The sequence below is a fragment of the Anser anser genome (genome assembly GCF_964211835.1).
Source record: "Anser anser genome assembly, chromosome: 5".
Lineage (NCBI taxonomy): Eukaryota > Metazoa > Chordata > Aves > Anseriformes > Anatidae > Anser > Anser anser.
In genome coordinates this window covers 55,295,920-55,319,122 of record NC_139725.1, presented here as the reverse complement: position 1 = coordinate 55,319,122, position 23,203 = coordinate 55,295,920, and the positions used below count along the sequence as shown (strand labels likewise).

The window sequence follows — 23,203 nt, the reverse complement described above, 5'->3', positions numbered from 1 at the left end:
ACACAGCCGTTCGCTCACCCTCCCCCCTCCCTCTCTGGGATGGGGGGAGAGAAACGGGAAAGTGAAGCCTGTGAGTTGAGATAAAGACGGTTTATTAAGACAGGAAAATAATAATAACAATAATAATAATAATAGTGATAATGGTAATAGTATTAACAATAATAATGTGTAAGAAAACAAGTGATGCACAATGCAATTGCTCACCACCCGCTGACCGATGCCCAGCCTATTCCCGAGCAGCCGGCCCCCCCACCCCGGCCAGCCACCCCTATATATTGTTTAGCATGACGTCAGATGGTATGGAATACCCCTTTGGCCAGTTTGGGTCAGCTGTCCTGGGTCTGTCCCCTCCCAGCTCCTGCTGCACCCCCAGCCTGCTCGCTGGCAGGACAGAGCAAGAAGCCGAAAAGTCCTTGGCCTGGTGTAAACACTGCTCTGCAACAATTAAAACATCAGCATGTTATCAGCGCTCTTCTCATCCTAATCCAAAACATAGCACCCTACCAGCTACTATGAGCTACTTAACTCTGTCCTAACTGGAACCAGGACACAGACAAAAGGAGGGCTGAAGTCTCAGGAAGCGTTTTCTGTCATCTCACTTTCCTTAGCAAGTGCAGAATTTTAAAATAATATCGTTTAATAATTCTCGAGTTTTCGGACAATTGCACGTGCCCTGCCTGAACTGACACACACATTTGAATTTTCAATCTGCAACATGCTCAGAGGGGAAGGGAGGAAAAATAGCATTTAGAAAAACATTTATTCAAGACAAATCTTTAGGGATCATGTGTAGGATAATCTTCTTCAGGTTGACCTTCATTTTCTACAATATAAAGCTTTTACCCAGCAGTGGTTTGACGTTTTTGAATAAGCCGTAGAGTCGAGGAACAAATAATTTAGCAAAAATGAAGGAGTTTACTCTTCCCAGAAAGGCAGAAATATCAGTCCACATTTGAATATAGAATTGAGATCATTAAACTACTGACCTTTTATCCACAATGTCATAAAAATGTATATTACGTACCTAATGTGGACTAGTTCTGTGTAAATTATCGCTTTAAGTATGACAGACCCATTCCGAGCAAGTGGTAGTCCAAACACAAGGCTAGAAGGTACAATCGCTCTGCACTTCTGCTCTCATCAGGTAAGTTGCTTGCTTGAAGCCTTTTCTTTGAACATAAATGTTTGTGAAGTTTTCCATTTTTTTTTCCTGGCATTTGCACCAAGACTCCATTATTTTTAGCCATGCAAAATGGCATTATGCAATTTCTGAATTTTTCTTTCAGGCCATGATGATTTATAACTCCTAATTTCCAGGATACTCCCTTGAAGTTACCTTCTCTTGGTGACCTCAGGATTTCTCTTCCCAGACCTTTGGTATTTATTTTTACTATTTCTGTGGTCGAAGTTTGGCAATGTTGTTTTGGATTAATGACTAGACATACATAAGAATTGGAAGGAATACACATCTGAATCTCCTAATGTAATGCACAGCTTGTTTATCAACAGTAGAAAGATGTTTCTGGACAGGTTTGACACATCCTAATAATAGACTTCTGCGGCCAGATAGAAAGATTTTGATGAATGTGAACTGCATGTAATTCTTCATTTGTTCCAAAACAGATGCAATTTGCTTATTTTATATCGCAATGCAGTATTTCTTTTTAAAACTTTGCCCAGAAATAATTGGAAGTGGAAGTCAGTTAGTTTGGACAAGTATAGATTATTTATATGGAATGTTATAATTGACATAAAATTGTATAACCTGCTAGCTTCTCTGCTCTTGGATGAAGAAAAGATCTTTGGCATAACAAGGGCCTGAGTTTCAGCTCTATTTTTTGCTTCCATGCAGGAAACTGCAAATAATTTAATGCTTAGATGAAATTACTCAGCATTTTACTCAATTATGGAATTTTTCTCATAAATGGTATATTTTGCTTTCATCGTACACCCAGCGATATTTTAAATTGCATCTTCTGATGACCTTTTGACTTTCTCTGTGTATTATTTACCTTCATTGTTTATTTACTTAGGCTTAATTCCTTCCCTATGCAGCCTACTGTGAATAAAATGTTCCTCTGAAAATGATTAATTTTGCACTTTGTTTACAGAGTAGTCTTGCAATGTTGTATCTGATACTCATTAGCAGGAAAACAGAAATAAAAGGAGAAACATTAGTTCTCACCACAAATAATTTTGAATTCACTGGAATCAGGATCCAACTCAAAATGTTTAGGTTAGCTCAATAGCTCAAGCTGATTTAAAGGGTCTCAGTGCTTATGCCTAACAGCACGTCCTCCTATGACTTTTTATTTTTAGCTGCTCAACAGTTCTTACTTTCTGTGAATTTTAAAGTTATTCTTAGACTAAGCAATACAGTATCTTCACAGGGAAAAACTGTGACAAGCATTGCTATGTGATACAGCTCATCATTTCATAGGTCCCAACATTTCCACCTGAAGCTCCAGCAGCAAAAAAACAACCAAAGATTAAATGGGTATTTTAAACTTAGATATGAAATTCTGGGTTGTGATTCGTTCTTCTCCATGTGTGAATCATTGTGGACACCTGGAGCAGTCTGCCATCCTCTGTGAAACTTAAATTAAGGGCCACAAATTGCCTTTGAACATTAACATCTGTGCAAACCTGATTCCCGGAATCCAACCGTACTTTTATTCCTGACATTTCAATAAAGTTGAATTTGTGGGAATACTAATCCCTTGCTACTAGTTCTTACCTGCAACCAAGTTCAAGTTTCTTAAACCAATAAAAAGGCACTTTTTTTTTCTTTCCGAAAAGGTATTTGTGACCTTTTATTTAGAAAAAAAAAAAGGGAGGGGGGAATCATAGCTTTATACAAAGATAGGAACACATACGTGAATAAAATTGACCAAAGAGATCTAAGCCTACTTGCAGAAAAGAGAAAGAGTTCTGAGAAGAATATTTATTGCAAAAGAGCCCTGGATTTACTAGGTACTGAGGGAACACTGCTTTAAGAACAATTATGTTGTATTTGGAAAAACTGACATTTTCTTTCTTAACTAATTTTAATTGGCATCATGCTCCAACTGAGCGAAAAGAAAAAAAAAAAGGAAGACAGCAGCAAAATATAAATTAAAGTAGGAGTAAAGTATCTTAGCTGATAAAAGCAGAGATAAAAGGCTCTGAATCCTTTCTTATAAATACCTTCTACAAAATGCGGCGGTCCTTGGGCAGTCGTGGTCTGCGCCAGCTCCTTGGCTGGCTTTAGCAGCCGTTGATATTGCATGACTGATGGAAGTAGCTGTCACTTTTTACCAGTGTAATGACTGCCAGCAACAGGCTCAGAAGAGCTGCTTTTAATTAAATTTCTGATTTTGATTGGATTTTGGTTTGCAGTTCACAGCTAACGGAGTTTTTTGGGATGGCGTCTAGTAGGACATGTCTAATAGGAGTGTTTCAGGCACCTCTGTATTACAGAACTCTGTTCAGAAACATATCACGTATATCACCTTAAAATTGCTTATACCTTTGCCTCCAATGATTATGAGAGCTATTGCAAGATCTTGCTGCCATAATGGTTAGAATTATTCTAGTTTCCAGCTTAAAAGCATCTAAGCGGGCTTATGTCCACTTGTTCTTATGCCAACACTGTCTTTTTGTGAGGGCAATTTTCCTGCCCCCCTGAGAGCAGTCGGGCAGTCCTATCCCCTTCGGGCACTGCTCCACAGGGCTAACAGGGCAAGCTCATGCGGGGCACACCTGTCCCAACAGGGACGAGCAGATTCAGGCTAGCTCTGCTTACCTTCTGAGTGAGCTGGGGTGCAAATTACCCGCCTCCTGGCACCTACAGGGCTATGTCAGGGCAATGCTAAGCCTGAGCTGGTGAGATCTGCTGCAGAGTTCATTAGCACCACACTAATTCTGTCTGTATGGATTCTGGGACAGCATGAGACCACCTAAGCGTAAGGGAGCTCATATTGGTCTGCACCTGTTTATTCAGGTGCTCAGTCCCTTCTCATGAGATGGATTTTCCATTTCTCTGATCATCCTAGAAGCTTCCTTCTGCACCCGTTTAATGTAAAGTCCGTTTTCCTGCATCATATGGGAGGAGATTCACTGGAGTCCTTGGCACAGCATATGGTCACTTGTTCAGCACAATCTTTCTCAGCGGTCTGGTTGACATCTGGAAGTCACAGACAAACACATATGCAGCTTGACAGCTGAGCACCTGGACGATGAGTGTGGCATGTCAGGAACACGCTGGGTGTACCACACACACGTTACATTATTTGATCAGTGCTCTGCAATAGAGCTCAGACCGACCTGAAACCCAAAGGATAAATGAAAAATATACATACAGCAGCTCTGGACCCTCTCAGCTGTATCAGTCTCCCTGTACAAAGCGCCATAGGGTTGGCCTGTCTTGGGGAGCCCAGTACAACCGGAGCGTGCCGGGTGTACTGCGCACTCGCTGGCCATCTGTGTAGTTCATGTTTCCCACACACTGGATTTCCTGTTCATGTGGTGCATGGCATGGGATTTCCCAGACACAATATGGGAGCTCAGGCACATGCTCGGGGGCCATGTGATGGGACTGTGACTATGGATGTCCCCCATATGGAGCACAGCTGTGTCTGTCCTTGAAAGGGGTGACCTAAATTTTACACAGTATTCCAGTGACGTATGACCAGCACATCCCTCTCTGCTGGAAATACCCCATGTGTTTTCAAATTGTTCTTGTTTACTATAGCTGCATTTCTTTAGGGGCTCATGCTAATCCTGCATTTGAGTGAAACATCTCGAGTTTTCTTCTCCACATGCAGCTGGCAAGTGCCCAGTTTATAGATATTTTTAGCTGCCATCTTTGTGACATTGAGCTAGGCAACACTGGATTTCATCCTGTTTGTACTGCTTCAGTCCTTGAAGTCACTCAGTTCTCCCAGTGTAATAGTCCAGTCCTCTTCTGTACGCCCACAGATTTCATAAGCTCATTCCTAAATTTTGCACCTAAGTCTCCTATGTCACTTCCGCTGACCATATTCTTGTAGTGGTGTTTGATCCTGACAATTAGCTGTCAGTGGATAACCTTATCTAATATAAACTGTAACAGCTTTTGGTATCAAAATAGTGCTAATATTGTTTCCAGCTAAGCTTCTGCCAGAATGCAATTAGTAATGTACCTTTAAAATGTGATATTTCTTTAACTACTGTAAATATCTTTAAAAAGAGTTCAGCAGACATTGCTTAAAAATACCACTGTGCTTATGAAATAGTTACACTTAGGCCAAATTAACACTAATAGTGTATCATAATATTAAAGGTGTTACAATATTAAAGGTGTTGCGTTTCTGTTTTTAGGAATATTACCCCTTGTTTAACTCTACTGTAACTGTGTTTCCTATGTACAGATGATCCCAGTTATTGTGATGACACATGCTCATCTTTCTTGAGTGAGATGCCAGAGAGATATTGCAAAAAGCACTTGCTTGTTGGCGTGACATCTGTCCCTTTACAACGGTGTCTTTGGAAGTGGCATTTTAAGCAGTTTTGTTCTGTCATCCAAAGAACTGGGCATTACTGTTGCTATCTTCTCTGTGCCATGAGGGGTATATTCCCCAGGGTTATTCCCACCCCATCTCTCTGCCAGTGTAACACTCCAGTTTTATGGCTGTGAAGAAAACCTAAGAAATCTAAAGCAAAGGCAATAGTGCATCTGAAAGCAGCCTAGGTAACATCTCCAAGAGATACAAACTGGGCCACATCTTGCATATGTTCAGTACCGGTGATTTAAGTGTTGACATTGTCATGGTGACAATTAAAAAGCAAGAAGGGGAGGATCCTGGATCTGTGTGGCTTAATGTGGATATTTTGGAGCTGCCAGTCACCTCCAGAATCATCCAGGCTTTGGCTCAGCAGGCTTCATGGGTATGGGTGGTCCTATTTTAGGGGGAACCAAGCTGAAAGAGCACACACATACTGAGAAAAGAGGAACGGGTCCTGTACTGAGCAATCCTGTTTTCAGACAGAAGTATCCCATCTGGGCAATTGATAGAGATGGTGCTTAAATAATGAGTACCACCATCATTTTGGCCACTTGATCTTTAATAAGAGGTGATTAAATTTGAACACGTGCTAGTAAGAGACAGTGATATAACCACTGACGTTTAATTAATCACTTTTGAAGGAGTTCGAATTTTCTCACATTTCTATGTTATAATCAATCAGAGAAAGACTTTTTAAAATACCTATCCTCCTTTCTGTGTGTAAAAATGATTTACTTTATTTGGTGCACAATGCATTATTATTATTATTATTATTATTATTATTATTTTCCATTAGGAAAACAAATCATAATCAGTTAAATATCTGCATGGAAGTGTCCCAAAATGACCTGATATGATGAATACCGTTATAGACTGTACTTAAATAGGTGCTTCTTTTCCCAGTTGTAAGAACTGTAGAAATTGAAAAAGTTCTTACTGAAAAGTTCTAGGATCAAGTTTTTCTCTTGTAGAGAGCTTTCTAGTATAGAATTAAAGTTGCTTAAGTGTATTTCCTTGCAATGAACATCCTAAAAATAATAAAGGATGATAAATAAGGTGACATTTATATTCAGTACAGTGCTCATTGCCGTCATATTCTATAACCACAGTCCTCTCATATACAGACATTCAATTTAACAATACACTGCCTTTGATTCACAGCTCTGAATAGCTGAAAAATCCTCTTGTAATGCTTGCCCTTGGCCCCCAGTAACTTGCCGTTTGTTTGAATTACATATGATGAGTAAACGCTTGAAGCAGTGTACATCTGTACATGTCAGTAATGTTTGTGTAAGGTTTAATTTAGCACAGTATATTATATTGCAGCCTTCACTTTCTGGGAAAGGTGATGTGAGGAAATTGTTTTGTAAGCATGGACTGCAAAATTCATTACTTACTGTATATTATTTGAATATCCCATTTCTTAATTCTAGGTGGATTTTTGCCGTTCAAGGGTTGAACAATAGAACGTTGGAATTCAGGTTGTGCATTTTTGTCCCAAAGTACATGAGGGAGACAGTGTTACAGGGTTTACAATCAGCTTTCTGCCAGTTCAGATATGCTGTATGTTGGGGTGAAATCTTGCACATAAGTAAGACAGAGAAGGAATTTGAATGAATCGTTTTTCTCTCTGTATGCATTTCAAGAGTGGGGTGCAAATTCTTACTTTACCTTCTGTTGTAATTAAGCTGTGTAAAACTGCCCTAGAATTTGTCATATTCATACATATAGTGCTAAAAATGTGTGTGCGGGTGCCCCAAATGCAACACTTTTTTTTTTTTTTTTTTTAATATATATATATTTAAGTGGGAAAATTAAATACACTAAATTTGTTCTGCTGGCCTATTTGATCTCATCCAACCTGGTATCACACATACCTTGAGTGTCAACATGTGAGAAACTAAGAAGTCTGAGCACTCGGTTTGACTGGGGCAAATTTTCAAGGCTCCACTGAGATAACATACTTTTAAAAAGACTGTTGGGAGTCCTGGTCCAAAGTGGTGTGGCTTAGTTGTGGTGGTGTTACAAATGATGCCTCAGAAACTGCAGAAAATGATGTGAAGCATGTGCTCTTCTTTTCAACTGTGTTGCTGTGCTTTATTAAAGTTATCAACATCATTTATAACTTTAGCCACAGCATCTCGGTCTCCATCCTTGAGTCTTGCACTTCCTGTTATACATTCTTTCTGGGATTCAATGTCACTTTTCCAAAGTGGCTTTCCTCCAGACTGCACCATAACAAACATGAGTAGATGTACATCTACTTGTGGACCACTGGAGACCAGTCTTCACCCAGATGTAATTGCAGACCTCCTTAAAGACAGTTCCATTAACAGTCACAGATCCATAGTTGTTGAGTGTCTTACGTGCTTGTCCAAAAGGAATTCACTGAGGCTATCAATGAACTCCACTCAAGAACCACAAATTCATAACAATTTTTGACTATTACTAATACAGTACAATACAAATGAATGTGTTAACAGTGCAGTTGTTGTTTAAAAACAGCAGTATCACTTATGAAAGAGCAGCTTCTATTTTCCTAGCACAATTTTCACACATTACAATTCATTTGAAAGGAAATAGAAATGAATAGCCATTCAGGCTTTGTAATCTGGATGCTTAATATGTCTGTTATACATCTATTTTTTTTTAATTTTAACTTCTTTACTGTGTGTGTTTCTCCTCTGACTCTGTCCCCATTTATATCCTTCAGAAATGCTTATTTATTTATTTATTTATTTAATATAATTTCAAAAGAGAAATGAGATTTTCCCAGCATGCTAAAATCTTGGGTGGTATACAGTGTCTTCACTAGTTACATAATTTAAAATTAACACCATTGTCAAATGCTGCTTTAAAGCTTTTATTGAAAATCATAGTATGTAACTGCAGTATGTTTTTTTTTTTCTGATCTGGATTTATATTTGTATAACGTACAGTTAATAAGTGGTATGATCTTGTTACAGACTGATTACTGTTCTTCTGTGTGCCCCTTGTTTTGTATCCCATTATTCACTCGAAGAGCTTAATTAAATGAATCAGAGTATAAGCACATATTCACTGCAACAATCACAATTCCCCATAGATAATTTTCTTTGGCTTGTCTTGCTGGGATTTCCAGGAAAGTTCCCAGAAACAGTTTCACAGAATAGAGGGATTTCTCTTTTTAAAACTTTTTTTTTAGTGTTCTACAAATTTTGAGCCCAGAAGAGTTGTTTTTTTTTCCTTTTTTTTTTTAAAAAAAAAAACACAACGTGATTACTACATGCATGTGTGCCTTTATAATAACAAAATCATCAGAATAAATTGAGTTTAAGTTGAATCTCGTTTAATTTCTGTGGTTGGCTTTGGAAACATTTGGTAGTTATTTTCCATTGAAATTTTCACATGCTTGGGGCAGCAATATGTTTAAACATTTCTCCTGTTATTTCTGCTCCGTAATCTTAATTTTAAAACTCATTTTCCATTTTTTTTTCTATTTGCTCTGTATTACGTGTACTTATCTTTCATATAACAATAAATAATTTGCATTTGTTATTGGTGGTCTTGGTCTTACTGTACATGTATGGATGCTGAAGGGGTACAATATAGAGTCCTTTGAAGAGCTTGCTCTTTGATTTTGAGAAAAAGAGAAGGAAAGATTCTAATTTATATTCATGTTGTTGAAATAAAAATGTAGCCTCTGCATTCAAGAATGTGGCTGTGATTTTTCAAAATGACTTGTAAGGCTTACATGACTCCATTTATGGTGGCTAAACTGGGACATTTATAAGAAACAAGTTTTCGGAGAAGAAAGTTCAACATGATAGAAATTTTAATGGGGTGTTTTGGCCCCAAAGAACCTGCAAAACTCTCAAATGCTAACTATGAGTACAATGCAGCTCTCAGTCTCTCTTGCATTTGTTGGGACAAAGTGCTTGATTTTGTATTAGACATTAAAATAAGTCAATTCATGCTTCAAATGTACAGTCTGATGACAGACACTAAAGAGATAAGGCACATGGGATGAGTCAAAAGGGAGATGTTGTTATTATTATTATTGTATTATTTTGCATATTAACCTAGAGAATAACTAAAGACATGTCTATGAGAACAAGTGCAGAAAGATGCAAACTTCCTCTGAGCACAAACTTCCCCTGAGCCTGACAAGTCAGCCTGAATCCAAAGCCATGTCACTGGGTCAGCATGCCACTATTTTAGCAGGAAATACTAGCTCAGCAACGCAACCACTTGACAGAGCTTCACAATTTTTATGTGCCAGTGCTGGGTTGTTAATTTCCATCTTGTATAACTGAGAGGGGAGAGTGGCTCTGACTTCTCACACATTTGCAGGTATGCATCCATTTTTGTATCAAAGGGCTAGTCTGAGGGTCCCCAGGTCAGTGGAGATGTACCAGTCATCTCTAAGGAGGTTTGTGTCAGATCCCAAGACTTCTAATGGCATTTGTTGAGGTTGCTATACCTAGGAGCTCCATATATAGGCTTCATATGGCAAATACAAAGCAAGAAAGAGATCCTTCTTCCAGAACTTTACTCTGAATTGAGAGGAAGCTTACATGGAAATGTTCATCCAGCCCAACCCCTTTCCAAGGCAAGATTATATCCTGCAGGCTGTTTTCTAGCATTTGCCAGTCTAGCTATAAAAGCACCAAGCAAATAGGATCCATTACTGGGGAGAGTCTGGGAGACTGTTCCATTGTTTAAAAGATGTCATGCCAGTACATTGTCTTTTGAAATTAAGTTTTCTTTTTTTTTTCTTTTCTTATCTTAATTATGCCTCATTCTTGGTTATGTTCTGAGATACCAAATTAAAATCTTACATTCTGAAAGTCTATGCAATTGTTAGCTATTGCAATTCACTTTTGTGTCCTTGAGCTGACCAGCCTGGGGTGCCACTGGTCTGATATAAAAGAAAGGGCTGCACAGCTGCATGAGCATAACTGTTTAATGTCAAAGGGACCAAGGAAAATGATGCTATACAAATCCTTTTGCCCTTTTAGTGTGTCTGGCCTGCTTTTTCCCAATAAACCAGGTCCTCCAGGCCATCACAGCTTTTGCTGTTCTTCAAGTGAATGTTTGCCAGCAGCTGTAGCTATGTTAGCAAGTAGAGTGGCCTAATAAGAGTGTGGAGTGAATGCAAAACAGGAGATGTAGAGCAAAAAGGTTGGTACCAAGGACTTAATATCCATGATCATGTGTGATGTAAGAACTTTATTTTGGAATAGTTCTAGGTTGATCCGACAAACTGGATATCTGTACTGGTTAGAGTTCATTAGATGCACTCCTGGAACACATTCTGGTTTAGTTTTGTCTGAAATTTTTTGAGTCTGAGGCTGCTTTGTTGCGTGCACTGAAACATAATAAGATAAATAAAACCTGTAGAATTTTGCATTTTTGAAGAAGACTATTATTGAAGAATTTGGGAATAAGTTAGATACAGTAGTTCCCATGTAGAGAAACAGGAAAGGATTTGGTTAGTTTTTGACATTCCTTCAAGCCAAATTTCCCCTGGTTCCAAAGTACACCATCATATCTGTTCTGGAGTGATGACCTTTGTATAACAGCTCGAAAGAGCTTTGTTTTCTTGATGTGTGACACTGCTATCCCTCATGTTATACTTGTGATTTCTTTCAGTACTGCATTGCCTTCTATGTCTTCCACCTGATGAATGCACGTCCCTTTTTCTTCTGCATATCAGTTTCATTCTTTCCAGATTTAATTTTTTGTCCGTTCTCCTGCTATTCACTATGACTATATTTTTTCTTCCCTGGTTGCTGTTTATAACTTCTCCAAGTTTATTTACAACAGGGAGTCTCAATTTACTCTCCCAGACACTGAAACTTTTCAATAGCATTGAATTAAAGTGGTGCCTGTAGATTTCACTAAATAATCTACATTGGCAACAATAATCTACTGTTTGCCAGATTTCAAGACACATAACTGCTTCTCTTCAGGTCAGTTTAAATTCAGCTTCAGACAAGATAAAATAGCAAATGATCTACTGAATGGGTGGCATATGATTGTTTCCTGCCATTCGTTTATAATGTGGTCATTCAGAAAACTACAAATTAACAAAATTGTAGCCATTCTTTTCCTCTATGTTGTATATTGTTATGGATTATTAAATGACTTGAAGAAAAACCACTCTCCTCCAAATACACATTTTACAGCACAAACACAAACAAGCCCCACTCCTAAGCCTCAGATCACTCAAAAAGAGCCTCAAGAAAGTAAGCCCACTTTGTCACTGAATTTAGATGGATGTTAAGCATCTTAACACACTGAGGTTTGTTTTAGACCCCTCTCTTTTCTGTAATGTTTTGTTAATTTATGCATTTTCTGTTGTAGCTCCTGAAGATCCTAGTATTTCAAAAGGGTCCTTGTGGATCCCTTCTGACTCGGATATTCTATGATTCTATGATTCCTATGACTGACCTTTTCAGTGGATGGTACAGATGCCCAGTTGCAACAGAGAGGACCAGTCGAGCCTTCTGTCTTGGCTTGTGCTTAAAGCAATTTCTAGGGAAAGGAAGAAATAGACTCAAACTTACCCTGTGAGAGTGCTGTAAAATCCAGGTCACTCCCATTGACTCCCACTTAAGGGATAACATTTAAAGATTCTGAGTTCACTTCGTGTGTGTGCTTTTGTGCTTTCTGATGACATTTTAATTAGAAAAAATATACTTTTAATTCTCAGATATTTCTATTTCACTAGGATAACTAGTGTTCAGAAACATTTTTGGTGTCTAAAATTACCTGAATACTGAATACTCCTATCAATTTCTGATACTGAATTTAGTAACGTTAAAAAAGAACAATAACAGGGAAATGATTTGGTATGAACACCAGCTTTGGAATGAAAACATTTTAAGCTATGAGGCTCCAATAGTTCTGCAGTTAGCAAATACTTCAATTGACACTGTTGTCAAACCAAGGACATAAAACTGAGAGTGTGATATGTTATCTTTTGCCAATTACGTAAGTTCATGATGCATAAGTTATTGCAAAAAATAAGGTCATGACTTCTAAACCAGCTCCTTTTGAAGTTTTAGTTCTTTAGAAAACCTCCTGCATATTTGTATATTTTAGTTGGTTAACTCTTAATTGAATTTATGTAAGTGCTTATGAAAATGAAGTATTATATGACATTAAAGGAAAAGCAGAACCCTGCATGGTCTACAGGAATACTAACTTCTTGATATCAAAACTGCTTAGAGAAAGTTTGCTATGTAAAACATGGATTTTAATTCCTAAACTTTATCAAAAAGCTGTTTGAAAATAAATGTATTTGACCACCAAACATAAACATTCAAGTAATTATGGAACATTATCTACCAGGCAGGTAAAATGATTAGGACTAAACCTCCCTTGTTCTTCTTTTACACAGAATTGCAGAATCACACACAATGGCTGAGGTTGTAAGGGACCTCCGAAGATCATCTAGTCCAACCCCCCTGCCGAGCAGGATCACCTAGAGCACATTGCACAGGATGGCATCCAGGCAGGTTTTGAATATCTCCAGAGAAGGAGACTCCACAACCTCTCTGGGCAACCTGTCCCAGTGCTCTGTCATCCTCACAGTACACATCTATTACCTTCTATATTGTCTTTTATGGTAATTTACACTAACCACTGAACTTTTTTGATTACTTTCATTTATCTTTCTGTATGACTATATATGACTAAAAGTCATATTTGCCATGTGAAGATAGTATGTAAATAAGAGGACTAAGTCATCATTTGAAGAATGCCAGCAAAGCTGAGAAGAGTGTTGGAAGAAAAAATCACTCCACTCAGAACTGGAATGGTGAGATTCTTCATGTCTGGGCCAGAGGTTTCAGAAACTTTTAAGAATCAAGCTATCATGATGCTGAAGATGCTTAATATCTTCATCCTAATGCAGAGGATTTGTTAGAGGATTGTGTAGCTACAGGAACTTGTTTTCACTTCAAGAAAAAAAAAGTGGAACTTTTAAGTAATATCTCTTTTTAAAATTTGATGGAAGCATGACCTTTGGAGATTTGACAAAACCTTCACTAGAACAGCTAATATTTCTTGTTCTGCCTCACTCAGGTCCAGGACTGTAAAACAGGTGCTCTGTAGCTTACTAAATGAATTTGCCACAAGTCTTTGGGCTTTGCTTTTTGAGGTTTTGGGACCCCCTCAGCTCCTTCTGTTGCTCTGCAACTTACCAAGTTTGTACAAACAGTTATCTACTCACTGGCCTGGAGAAAGACCAATGCAACAGTCCAATGGGCAGTCTAAGTTCAAGTCCTTGTTCCAATTAATGTTTAATTATTTATACAAAGTGAAACGGGTCCAACAGGAGAGACCGAGGAAGCTGTTGTTCAGAATAAGCGATAGTTTGGTGGCCAGAAAGCTTTCCTGAGATGCAGGATTCTGACATTCAGACATCTTGCAGAACAGAAGCTTGAAATCTGGATTCCCATGTCACCAGTGAGTGCCTTGATCACAGGATGATTATTTGGGAGGGGTGACAGTTTTCGTGCTCTTTGATGTATTTCAAGTTTCAACCTGGGCATGAGAACCTTTCCTAGGTAAGAGCTTCATAAGAACTGGTAAGTACCTGCAAAAAGTTCTGGCTCAACAGAATATAATTTGTCAGTGAAAAAATGCATCACTGGAAACTCAGATGGGGGTATGACTAGTGTTTTCACAACCATGTAGGTCCACAGTGGTTTGGCCATTGTGATGATGTCTCGAAGTTCTGTGTTAGAAGAAGAGGTCAACAAGCAGTGCTGGAGGGCATGAGTCTTGGGAAGCCTGTAGAATGCCAAAGCATATGTCTGCATAAGTGTCAGACTTGTAAATCAGCTGTTGTTACAAAAGTTTAACAATGGGGAAATGGTCACATTCAAATATTGTTTTGGGCACTAGGCTCATGAGTCTTGCTGTTTTTAAACACTGTGGCTGACATTGAGATGAAACCAGGGGCATAAAACCAGGAGCCTGACATGTGATCTGTTGCCTCCAAACTACCACATCTGATGAGGAAAAAGAGAGGAAGTGGATGGAGAAATGGGACAGGTCATCTGGACTCTGATAATTAATGTTCCTTAGAAAATAAAAGTTTTGAAACTTTCCTGGAAATGAGATTTTATGATCTGCTACAATGGCCCACAGGGGGGATGCTGCAACCTACACATATTGACAATTGTGGTATGATCAGGCACTTTATTTTTATGAGTAATTTCCAGAACAACTCTCAACCATGCAGTCACGCATGCAGTGAAACAGTGTGCCACAGAAGAAAGGCTCAGCTAGAGGCCAAAGATTATACAGATTTATTAATATTTGGAAAAAAAGATCCTAACATCAGCAGAAAGCAAATTGAGCAACATAGTGGGGAAGGAGGACTTGACAACAAAGGAAGCTCTAATCCGATGTGATCCAGAGTGCATTGAACTCAATGGAAAGATTTCCATTGATTTCTTAAGATCTTGGATAGATCTCAAGGGAACAGAGACATTCCATCTTATACCTTTCCCCCTCCTTTCTCCATCTGAATGGAAAATAATCTTTTCCACAACTAGCATCTTGTCATCATCTGAGATAACACACACACAAAAAATGTTCATAGTTGGCATGTTAAAGCCAAGAATCCCTACCTAAGCACCCCCAGAGGTGGCTTGACTTTTTCAAGGTCTGAGCAACTTGCAATTTCTCTCTAACAGTACACTTATCTTTTTATTAGTCTCAAAATATTCTTACCCTGTACTTAACTTTGCAAACCCACTCTGCTTTCTCCTTTTAAACACACAGAATAATGGAAAACCTGGATCTTTAATCTCGTTTCTCTTAAGTCCTTCTCCATAAACACTTTTCTTGTAAAGGTAATGACCCATTTAGTCATCTTCTATGTATGTCTACTGTAAGTAGTTATAGCTATTACTTTTAAACAGCTATTAAATACTTCAGTAGTTCTTAAGCCATGCCAAGGAATACTTGGAATAAAAGAAAAATGAACAGAGATGACTGAAATGAAGTTGTAGAACTGAAATTGATCATATATTATTCAGAAGAAAAAAGAATAATTCTGTCAAATTCCCAGTTAAGGGCTGTTAGAGAAAGTGATATACTTTGCGCTAAGTGAGGCTACATGGATCTTGAATCATGGCCCCAGGTGATATATCTCCAGGATCAACTTGGTTATCTCCTTTCAAAATCCTTCCTTCTATGGGAACAAAAGTTTGATGCCTAATGTACATAGTATTTGACAAACTCATCCTGCTGTTATAGCAACTCTTCCTATTTCATCCTATACACTGGAAAACATAATTTATCTTAACACTAGACATTAAGCAAGGCTAGCTGTGGTGAAGTAGAACTACTAGGGTTTTGTTTTACTACTGAACTCAATTGAAAACTGAACTCAAGCCAAACATAGTTTAAGTACTCTGTTGATTATTTTCTTTAACATGGTGTGAAAGACTAAGGGTGCTTTATTGCAATGGGTGGGTAAGTTACCAGCAAGACATGCTGAGATGAGGAGCTGGTGACAACACACAGAAACTGAACTCCACATTACTCCCCATCACTTTGGAGATACAAGAATAAATTTTCTTATGGAGAAAACCAGAATATTTTCAGTAAAGAATGCTTGACAGAGAATCCTGCTGCTTGGTGGACTGCAGCTTTTTCAGCGACCAGGAGGTCAGTAATGAACATTTCCAGGTCCTTGAGCACAAGCCCCTCACCTCCCCCAGGCTGTATGTGATTGGAGTGCCTGCTCCTCATCTTCCTCCCCACCACAAAGCACGCAGTATGCCTGCTGCACCAGAAAGCCCAAATTCCACTTTCTGAGGATTTACCCATTCCCTTCACTACCATCAAGAGTGCTGGCTTTGGCAGTTCACTCTGTGTTTCTTCTCTAGAACTTGCAGGGTAGCATCAGTGGGGAGAGTTTTCTTTCACCAGGCCTAAACCTGTGTACATACACACTAACAACAGCCATTGGCATCTCCTTCAGTACCTGAAGAGGGACACAGCACAAGCACTGTCTCAAGCTTTGCAATACAGCAGGAAAAATGAAGTAAAATTCATATAAAATAACATAAATTAATAAAAAAGGCCTTTAACTGCTATTCACATAATCACAGAATGGTTGAAGTTGGAAGTAACCTCTGGAGGTCATCTGGCCCAACACCCCTGCTCAAGCAGGGCCACCTAGAGCAGGTTACCCAGGACCATTACATTGCTGTGTATTGCAGAACACTGGCCATTGAACATCAGTTCTGTTCTAAAGCCTGTCAAATGATGAAGCACAGGAGGAGCATTTTGAGTTTTCAGTTTGACTTCTGACCCAGACCTCACTGAGGACAATGGGAGTCCCTCTGCATTTGATAAGCTGCAGTAGAGGCTCTGCCCTCAAGGACAGGTAAACATATATTCATTACCCGGTTGTAAAAGAGAATTGAGCTTACCTAAGAACTTGTTTTCTCAGATGCATTCTCTACTATCAGCTTAAACTGAAACTATCTGTGAAAATCCTGTGGGTGTCCTGAAGTTTTCCCTCTTTGGTCTGATCTCAGGATTTATTTAATTGAGCCCCCTGTCCACAAAAAAGTGTGACAGGGTGATGCTTGAAAATCCTATTATGTTTATTCTGTCTATATCACAATAGATTTAGTTTGTTTACCAGGAAGATGCAGTATTACGATCTGAGGAATGAAGGCAGGGACAAGACTTTATTTGTAGAAGGTATTTTACAACCTTGCTATTGTTGCCACAAACAACCTCAAGGTGGAAAATCCTGATTCAGAAACGGGGATAAAAAGGCATGAGTTTTCTGGGCGGAGACAATTACTTCATCTGTGCTGTGGAATATAAAAGCATAGTGGTATCCTGAGCTTTTTTCTGTTGACCTGGTCCACAGTCTATGAAGTCACCAAAAAAAAAAAAAAAGCTGCTTTTCTGTGCCTGCACACTGAAGGAGAGGAATATCAGTTTTGCTTTCAAACAGGAGAGTCTCAGGATGTATGCAGGCACATCCAGCACATGGCTACATAACTGATGTGTTCATTTTTCCTTTTTCCACCTTCAGCAAAAGGCTCATCAAAGCTGTGGAGATGTTTGATATTCCTGGTGGGAAGAGGTCAGTGCTCCTCTTGGAGCTGAATCACATGAAGTGGAATCCGAAAGAGGACAGAGGGCATGAGAGAGAATAGGTATTTTTAGCGCAAGGACATTCTTTTGTAGCCCTGGCATCACTGGCAACCTGTGAGGAGAGGTATCTATCTGGGACATGATCCATGAATAAATGTACAGAAGAGATGCAGAGGTCTGCAAATAGCAGGCTGCCCTATAGTCATGTTGTTGACACCTGTTTACGTTTGGATTTTATGATACTTATGCACCTATATTTTAGACTTATTATTTATTCCCTTGGTCCTTTAGGGGGTAACAGAGAGATGGTGACTTCTCTGTGTTTTGCCTTGTGTGCTTGTTTCTATTGACCATCTGATTGCCCTCATTGTGGTTCTGTTTTTTTCAGAGCTCTTCTGATGATATACTGCACTTTGTGGGAATCCAGCCTGAAGGGACAGCTTTACAAGCCTTCACAGGCTTCAGGCATCTATTTTTATCAAACAGAACAATTGTTGCTTAGAAAAAAAGAGACCCTTACTTCCCGGGCTGCGTGTGGCTGACCTTGGTTAGTCCGAACTCCTTTGACCTCAGTGCAGCTTAAGTGATGTGACAGCCCCTTTAATTCCTGTCTTTGAGAGGCTCATGTGATAATCATGCACTTGCTCTGTCAGAGGAGTCGGCAAAGACGATTCTGTCTGTGCTTGCTGCCTGCAGCAGACCTTTTCTTGCCTTCTCTCTTCCACCAGATTCCTTTCATTTTGTTGGTTCTATTCAGGAACAAAGGGGACTTTGTTGAATTGCCTTTGTGGTTTATTTTCCTGGGCCTTGGAAGATAGCAGACTTTTGCCACTGTTTTATCCAACCCTTTATCACATGCACAATACCCTGAATGCTTGAAGGAGGCTAGTGTGCGTTTGCCTAATTTTCTGCCCTTTTTTTTTTCAAGCTGGAAGCCAGGACTGACTTCAGGATGCCAAGTTAGAAATAATTCTCTGAGTAAAAACTCAGGGAGGAGTCCATCCACTCAGCTGCCATAAGGGCTTCAGTAAGAGGAGCTACACTCAATAGATTTCATCTTGTTTTTCATGTTCTCCGGTCTTACCAAGCCCCAGCATCTACACAGTCATGTTTATTTACAGATGTATAACACATCCTCATCAAACAACCTATGGGTACATGTTCAAAAAGGGATAAAGATGCATTGGCTGTCTGCTACAGCTGCTAATACTTAGCAGCTTTTATCTGAGGCTGTAAAAGTGTTTTGACGTGATAAACTGCTACAATCTCTTCTTCACAGATGCGGAAAAGCAGTGGTGGAGCAGTTAGATGAGGGACTCCAGTTTATAGACTTTACCATAAAAGCCTTCTCCAAATCTCAGGACAAGTAAGTAGCGTGGATAAGACTAAAAAGAGCAGATGACTCAAGTATTTTACCCAAACCATTGTCCCAAATCCCTTTCACATGACCTGCCACTCTATGTATTCCCAACACAAAAATCCCAATGTTTCCCTTACTTAATGCATCAAAATATCATTTTAAATGATGGAAAATGTAGCCATTACTCAACACTTCCCTCGACTGACAGCTTTACCTATTTTGTCTCTTTTGCCAGAAGAATACAGCATGGTGCTGTAGAGTCTCCAGACAAGGTAATAACAGAGAGTTGCTTCCTTCATCAAAGCAATTCCCATGAGGGACAAAATCTAAAATCTTTGTTTTTAGTGGAACAGACTAACATCTCCGAAAGCATAGTAGGCGCCATAATACAGTGCTTCTGAGCTCTGTACCCAAAAGGTCAGGCAGTGTTTAATCCTGGGGGTAACCTCATGGACCTCAAGGGAATTTCATCAAGGATGTAGTTAGTTTGTATTTTGCAATAATCTGTATGAAATAAGCCTGGCATTTCAGAGATAAAATTTGCAAGCAGCACCATTCCAGTCACCCAACATGCTTTGTAAATGGGATTTCTGTGACTCTTTGTTGCTAAAACAGACCGATGTTCAAAATTGAAACTTTCAGCCCTTATTCGGGCAAAGCTCACGCAGAAACCAGTAGGAATACTGCCTAGAGCAGAGTGAAATAAAAGCTGAAGGATCTGGTGCTATGTAATTTGGCTCATGCTACAAAACTTCAGTAAATTTGTCACTAGCAAGCAAAGTGAACAGTTTTGACAGCTATTATTACGTTGAATTAAAATGACAAATAAGGGCATTGATTTGTAGAACCTTTCAAAGTGTGATAAATACAGTCCTAATGAGAAAGATGTTTCTTTTTATTTGACAGAACACCAGTGTTTTTCCTTGTACATACTCTAGGTGCACCAACAAAAATAAAAGACCTGGTTATCTGAGGCAAAATTCCTGAAATATTATTCTCTAAATCTCTAAGCTTTCTCTTATTACTTTTTATTCCCAGAAGTATTTGATGATTTTATTGCCCACAAAAACTGTAACAGTAATAAAAAAAAATAAAATTGTTAGTGCAAACACAGAATACCTCAGTGTTTTTTTTACAAATTCAAGTATGAATTCAAAGTCAAACATGATTTTCAACATTAAAAGTCTTATTGTCTGGTGGATAAATGGTGCTTACAGTAAGGGGATTGGATTGCTTTTATATCCTTTACACAGTTATAATCCTTGGGTTGTTTAACTCTGTTTTCACCCACCTTGGCTCCTTTTGAACTTTGAAGCCTACAGTAACCTGAAGCCTACAGAAGAAAATAATTGTACACACACAACCACATAAGAGTTGTATCAAGCTCTTTGGAGAACAATATGTTTGGAAAGCAACGAGGATCTTATGGTTGCTGCCATAAATAGCAATGATAGCAAGATAATACTGCTTATCCACCAGTAACATTTGCAAATAAATGCATTTTGCCACAGCTGCTAGGGATTCAAACACTCCTAACGAGGTGTTTAGTCCAGGATGTTGCCATTTTACATGAGTGTTGATTTCACTGAATACTCTTGGGTGCTTCTGTCTGCTGTATTTACTAACTTGCACCTATCTCTTTCTAATCTAATACATTCTTTAAATGCAAATAATTGAATTGATTCTATTCAAGTTCATTCTGTTATGCTAGTTTCCACACACACGTTTGTATATTTTATCACCTGCTTTACTTTTTATATGGCATTAAAATGGAACCAGAAGGTTATAACTACTCACACAATTGTACATGTGCATCTACCACACCACCAGCTGCACACACACATGCATGGCCTTTACACACATGACCCTGTAGGCCATACATGTCCCTTTCGCATGGAGAAACTTTTTTCTCTTTTTTTTTTTTTCCTAATTTTCCAAGGAATTTTCAGGAGACGTAGCTCACGCTATCTCTGCTGTCTGAGCCTTTTCACTTCTTACTTTTCACTTGCCCATCTCCCTCTGTTCTCCCTTCATGCCTGCCTCAAACACTGCTGTAGCCTGCTGAGATCAAGCCCATGAGCTGCCGGGGGCAGGGATGCTACTCCTAGTGCATCCTGACAGAGTTGCCTGTTCTCTATGAGAGCATTAGCCTGGGAACCCACTGTGTGTGCGCAGATGTGGTCGGGTGCAGGACCAGACGAGGGAGAGCTGCCAAGAAAGCCACAGGAGGATAATGCATATGGAAATGAAGCAAGATAGGACAAATATATATTCCTTTGTCTAGGTGGGTACACAAGAAGCAGCTGCTGCTGGGGCAGCCTCAGCTCCTCCAAACTGTTCCGAGAAGAGGAGAAGCTAAAGGAATTTTTCATGTGTTGTCACATCCTCAAGGCTGATTTTCAGAGAACAGAAATTTTTTTTTATTCTCTCAGAAGCCACCTCCTGCACATTTACAACCTTTTAATCAGCCTTTCTTGGGTTCAGCAGAATTATGGATAGGAAAATTCTATTAGGCCCCTTTATCATTTGAGCTGCCAGTGCAGTATTTTTATATATATTAATTTTCTAAGCACTCTGGTCATGTTTAAATAACTCAGTGTAATAACCATGTATTATTGTCTATGCCTCTTAATACATATTCATATATTTGAAAAAGGACTTTTAATATTTCTTTTGGAGTTCAAACATGTTCCTGCCTCTTTTTAACCCTCTCAAACACTCTTCCTCTTCATGAAGATCACTCATTAACTTAGTTTCATAGACGAGGCAAGTGTAAGCAGGGTGAATCTACACTGTCTGCTTACTCTTTGCTTTCTTTTATCAGACTGCAAAAGAGATTCTAGACTCCCATTTGAATCAATAGGTTCCCTTAAAAACAAAATCCAGGTGGACAGTTTGCTCCTGGGACCTCACCAGAGAGAAGTGAAATGCCAAATTTGACACCTTGCACCCAACATGGTCCTCCCTGGACTAACCCCAGAGGCCGCCAGCTCCCCAAGTGGTGTTTGAGAGAATATCTCCCTCCCTCCCCTGAGCTCCAGCCCTTGGAGCAAGAGGGAAGGTAGGAATCAGCTATTGTGACAGGCAGAGGTGGAGGTTATTTGGGTGAGGTGGGCCTGCAGGTTGGCACTGCCGGGTTCCCTGAGCAACAAGGCTGCTCCCTCCCTCACAGGCCACGCTCAGGCCTGCCCCCATGACAGGCCTGAAAGAGAAGCCCAGATCCAAACGTCAGGATCTTCCTCACTAAGGTGTGGCTGGTGCAGGAGAGTCACCTGAGGCCACTGAAGAGGCTGGTGGATGCCAGGAGACAACTGGTTGCAGCAGCTGAGGCACCAGCCATACAGGCTGACGCTGCAGACCTCATCAGGACACAGCTGTGGAAAAGTTGGTCAGGAAGTCTTCTTTCTTTCCTTTTGATGATATGATTGGTGATATGATAGCACTGCGCTGTTGGGATGTGCATGGCCTCTTGTGGATCAGACAGACCTCTCTGCAGGGTGGTGGGTGGGCAGGAGTCTGTAGAGCAATGGTTAAAAAGAGGGGGCTAATGTAGGGATAAAATTCAAAGAAGCAGACAAGTGTGTGGGAGGAAGAAAGTGGGGGAGTAATGGCCATGGTGTGGCCCTTGGAGATTTGGTGATTTATGGATATACTGATATCAATATGTGGATATACTGATATCAGGTGCTACCTCCCTGATCTGGAGAGGGGGTGAAGCTCCTGGCGGCTGCAACGTAGATGGAAAGAAATTTGTGTACATCCTGTGTGGCTGAAGGTGGTGCTGGAAAGGGACACTGCATGTATGGGGTATGTGGGGAGAGAGGAGAAGACAGGCATGGATTTTTTGGTGACCTGGCTCATTGATGCTGCCTGGCATGTGTTATGCAAGAGGCAGCAGGTAACAATGACCTGTCCAGTCTGTCTGCCAGGTTTGTCATCCCATGGTCAGCCAGCTGAACACATGCATGGCTGAGAGCAAGCAGGCAGTCAGACCCATGCTTGTCTTGAGGTGGAGCCTGACTCACTGCAGGAGGCAGTAAGCAGAGTCTGCCCAGGTGCCAAAAAGCGTTTGGTTGCCAGTATCTGAGGTAGGAAAGAACCCCAGCTCTCATGGCACAGAGCAGAGCTTCAGATAACTGCCCTTTTGCAGGTGCCTGGTATAGTTGTTCCTCTCTGAGTCTTTTGCTTAGGG

At 39.7% G+C, this 23,203-nt stretch overlaps 1 protein-coding gene across 11 annotated transcripts in view; it reads right to left on the bottom strand.

Moving 5' to 3' along the window:
- Positions 1 to 555: 555 nt before the first annotated feature.
- LOC310901090 (uncharacterized protein) overlaps positions 556 to 23,203 on the bottom strand; it is a gene marked incomplete at its 5' end in the record, with an annotated part of 65,354 nt that continues 42,706 nt past the window's right edge. For 3 of the 11 annotated variants that reach the window (XR_014585589.1, XM_083840142.1, XM_083840139.1), the window contains one exon: positions 556 to 14,309. Coding sequence is in view for 6 of the 11 variants with exons in the window: in XM_083840139.1 (XP_083696265.1) it covers positions 14,093 to 14,309 (217 nt within the window). The remainder of the gene's footprint in view (positions 14,310 to 23,203) is intronic. The other 8 variants (XR_014585585.1, XM_083840144.1, XR_014585586.1 and 5 more) reach the window with 7 other exon arrangements.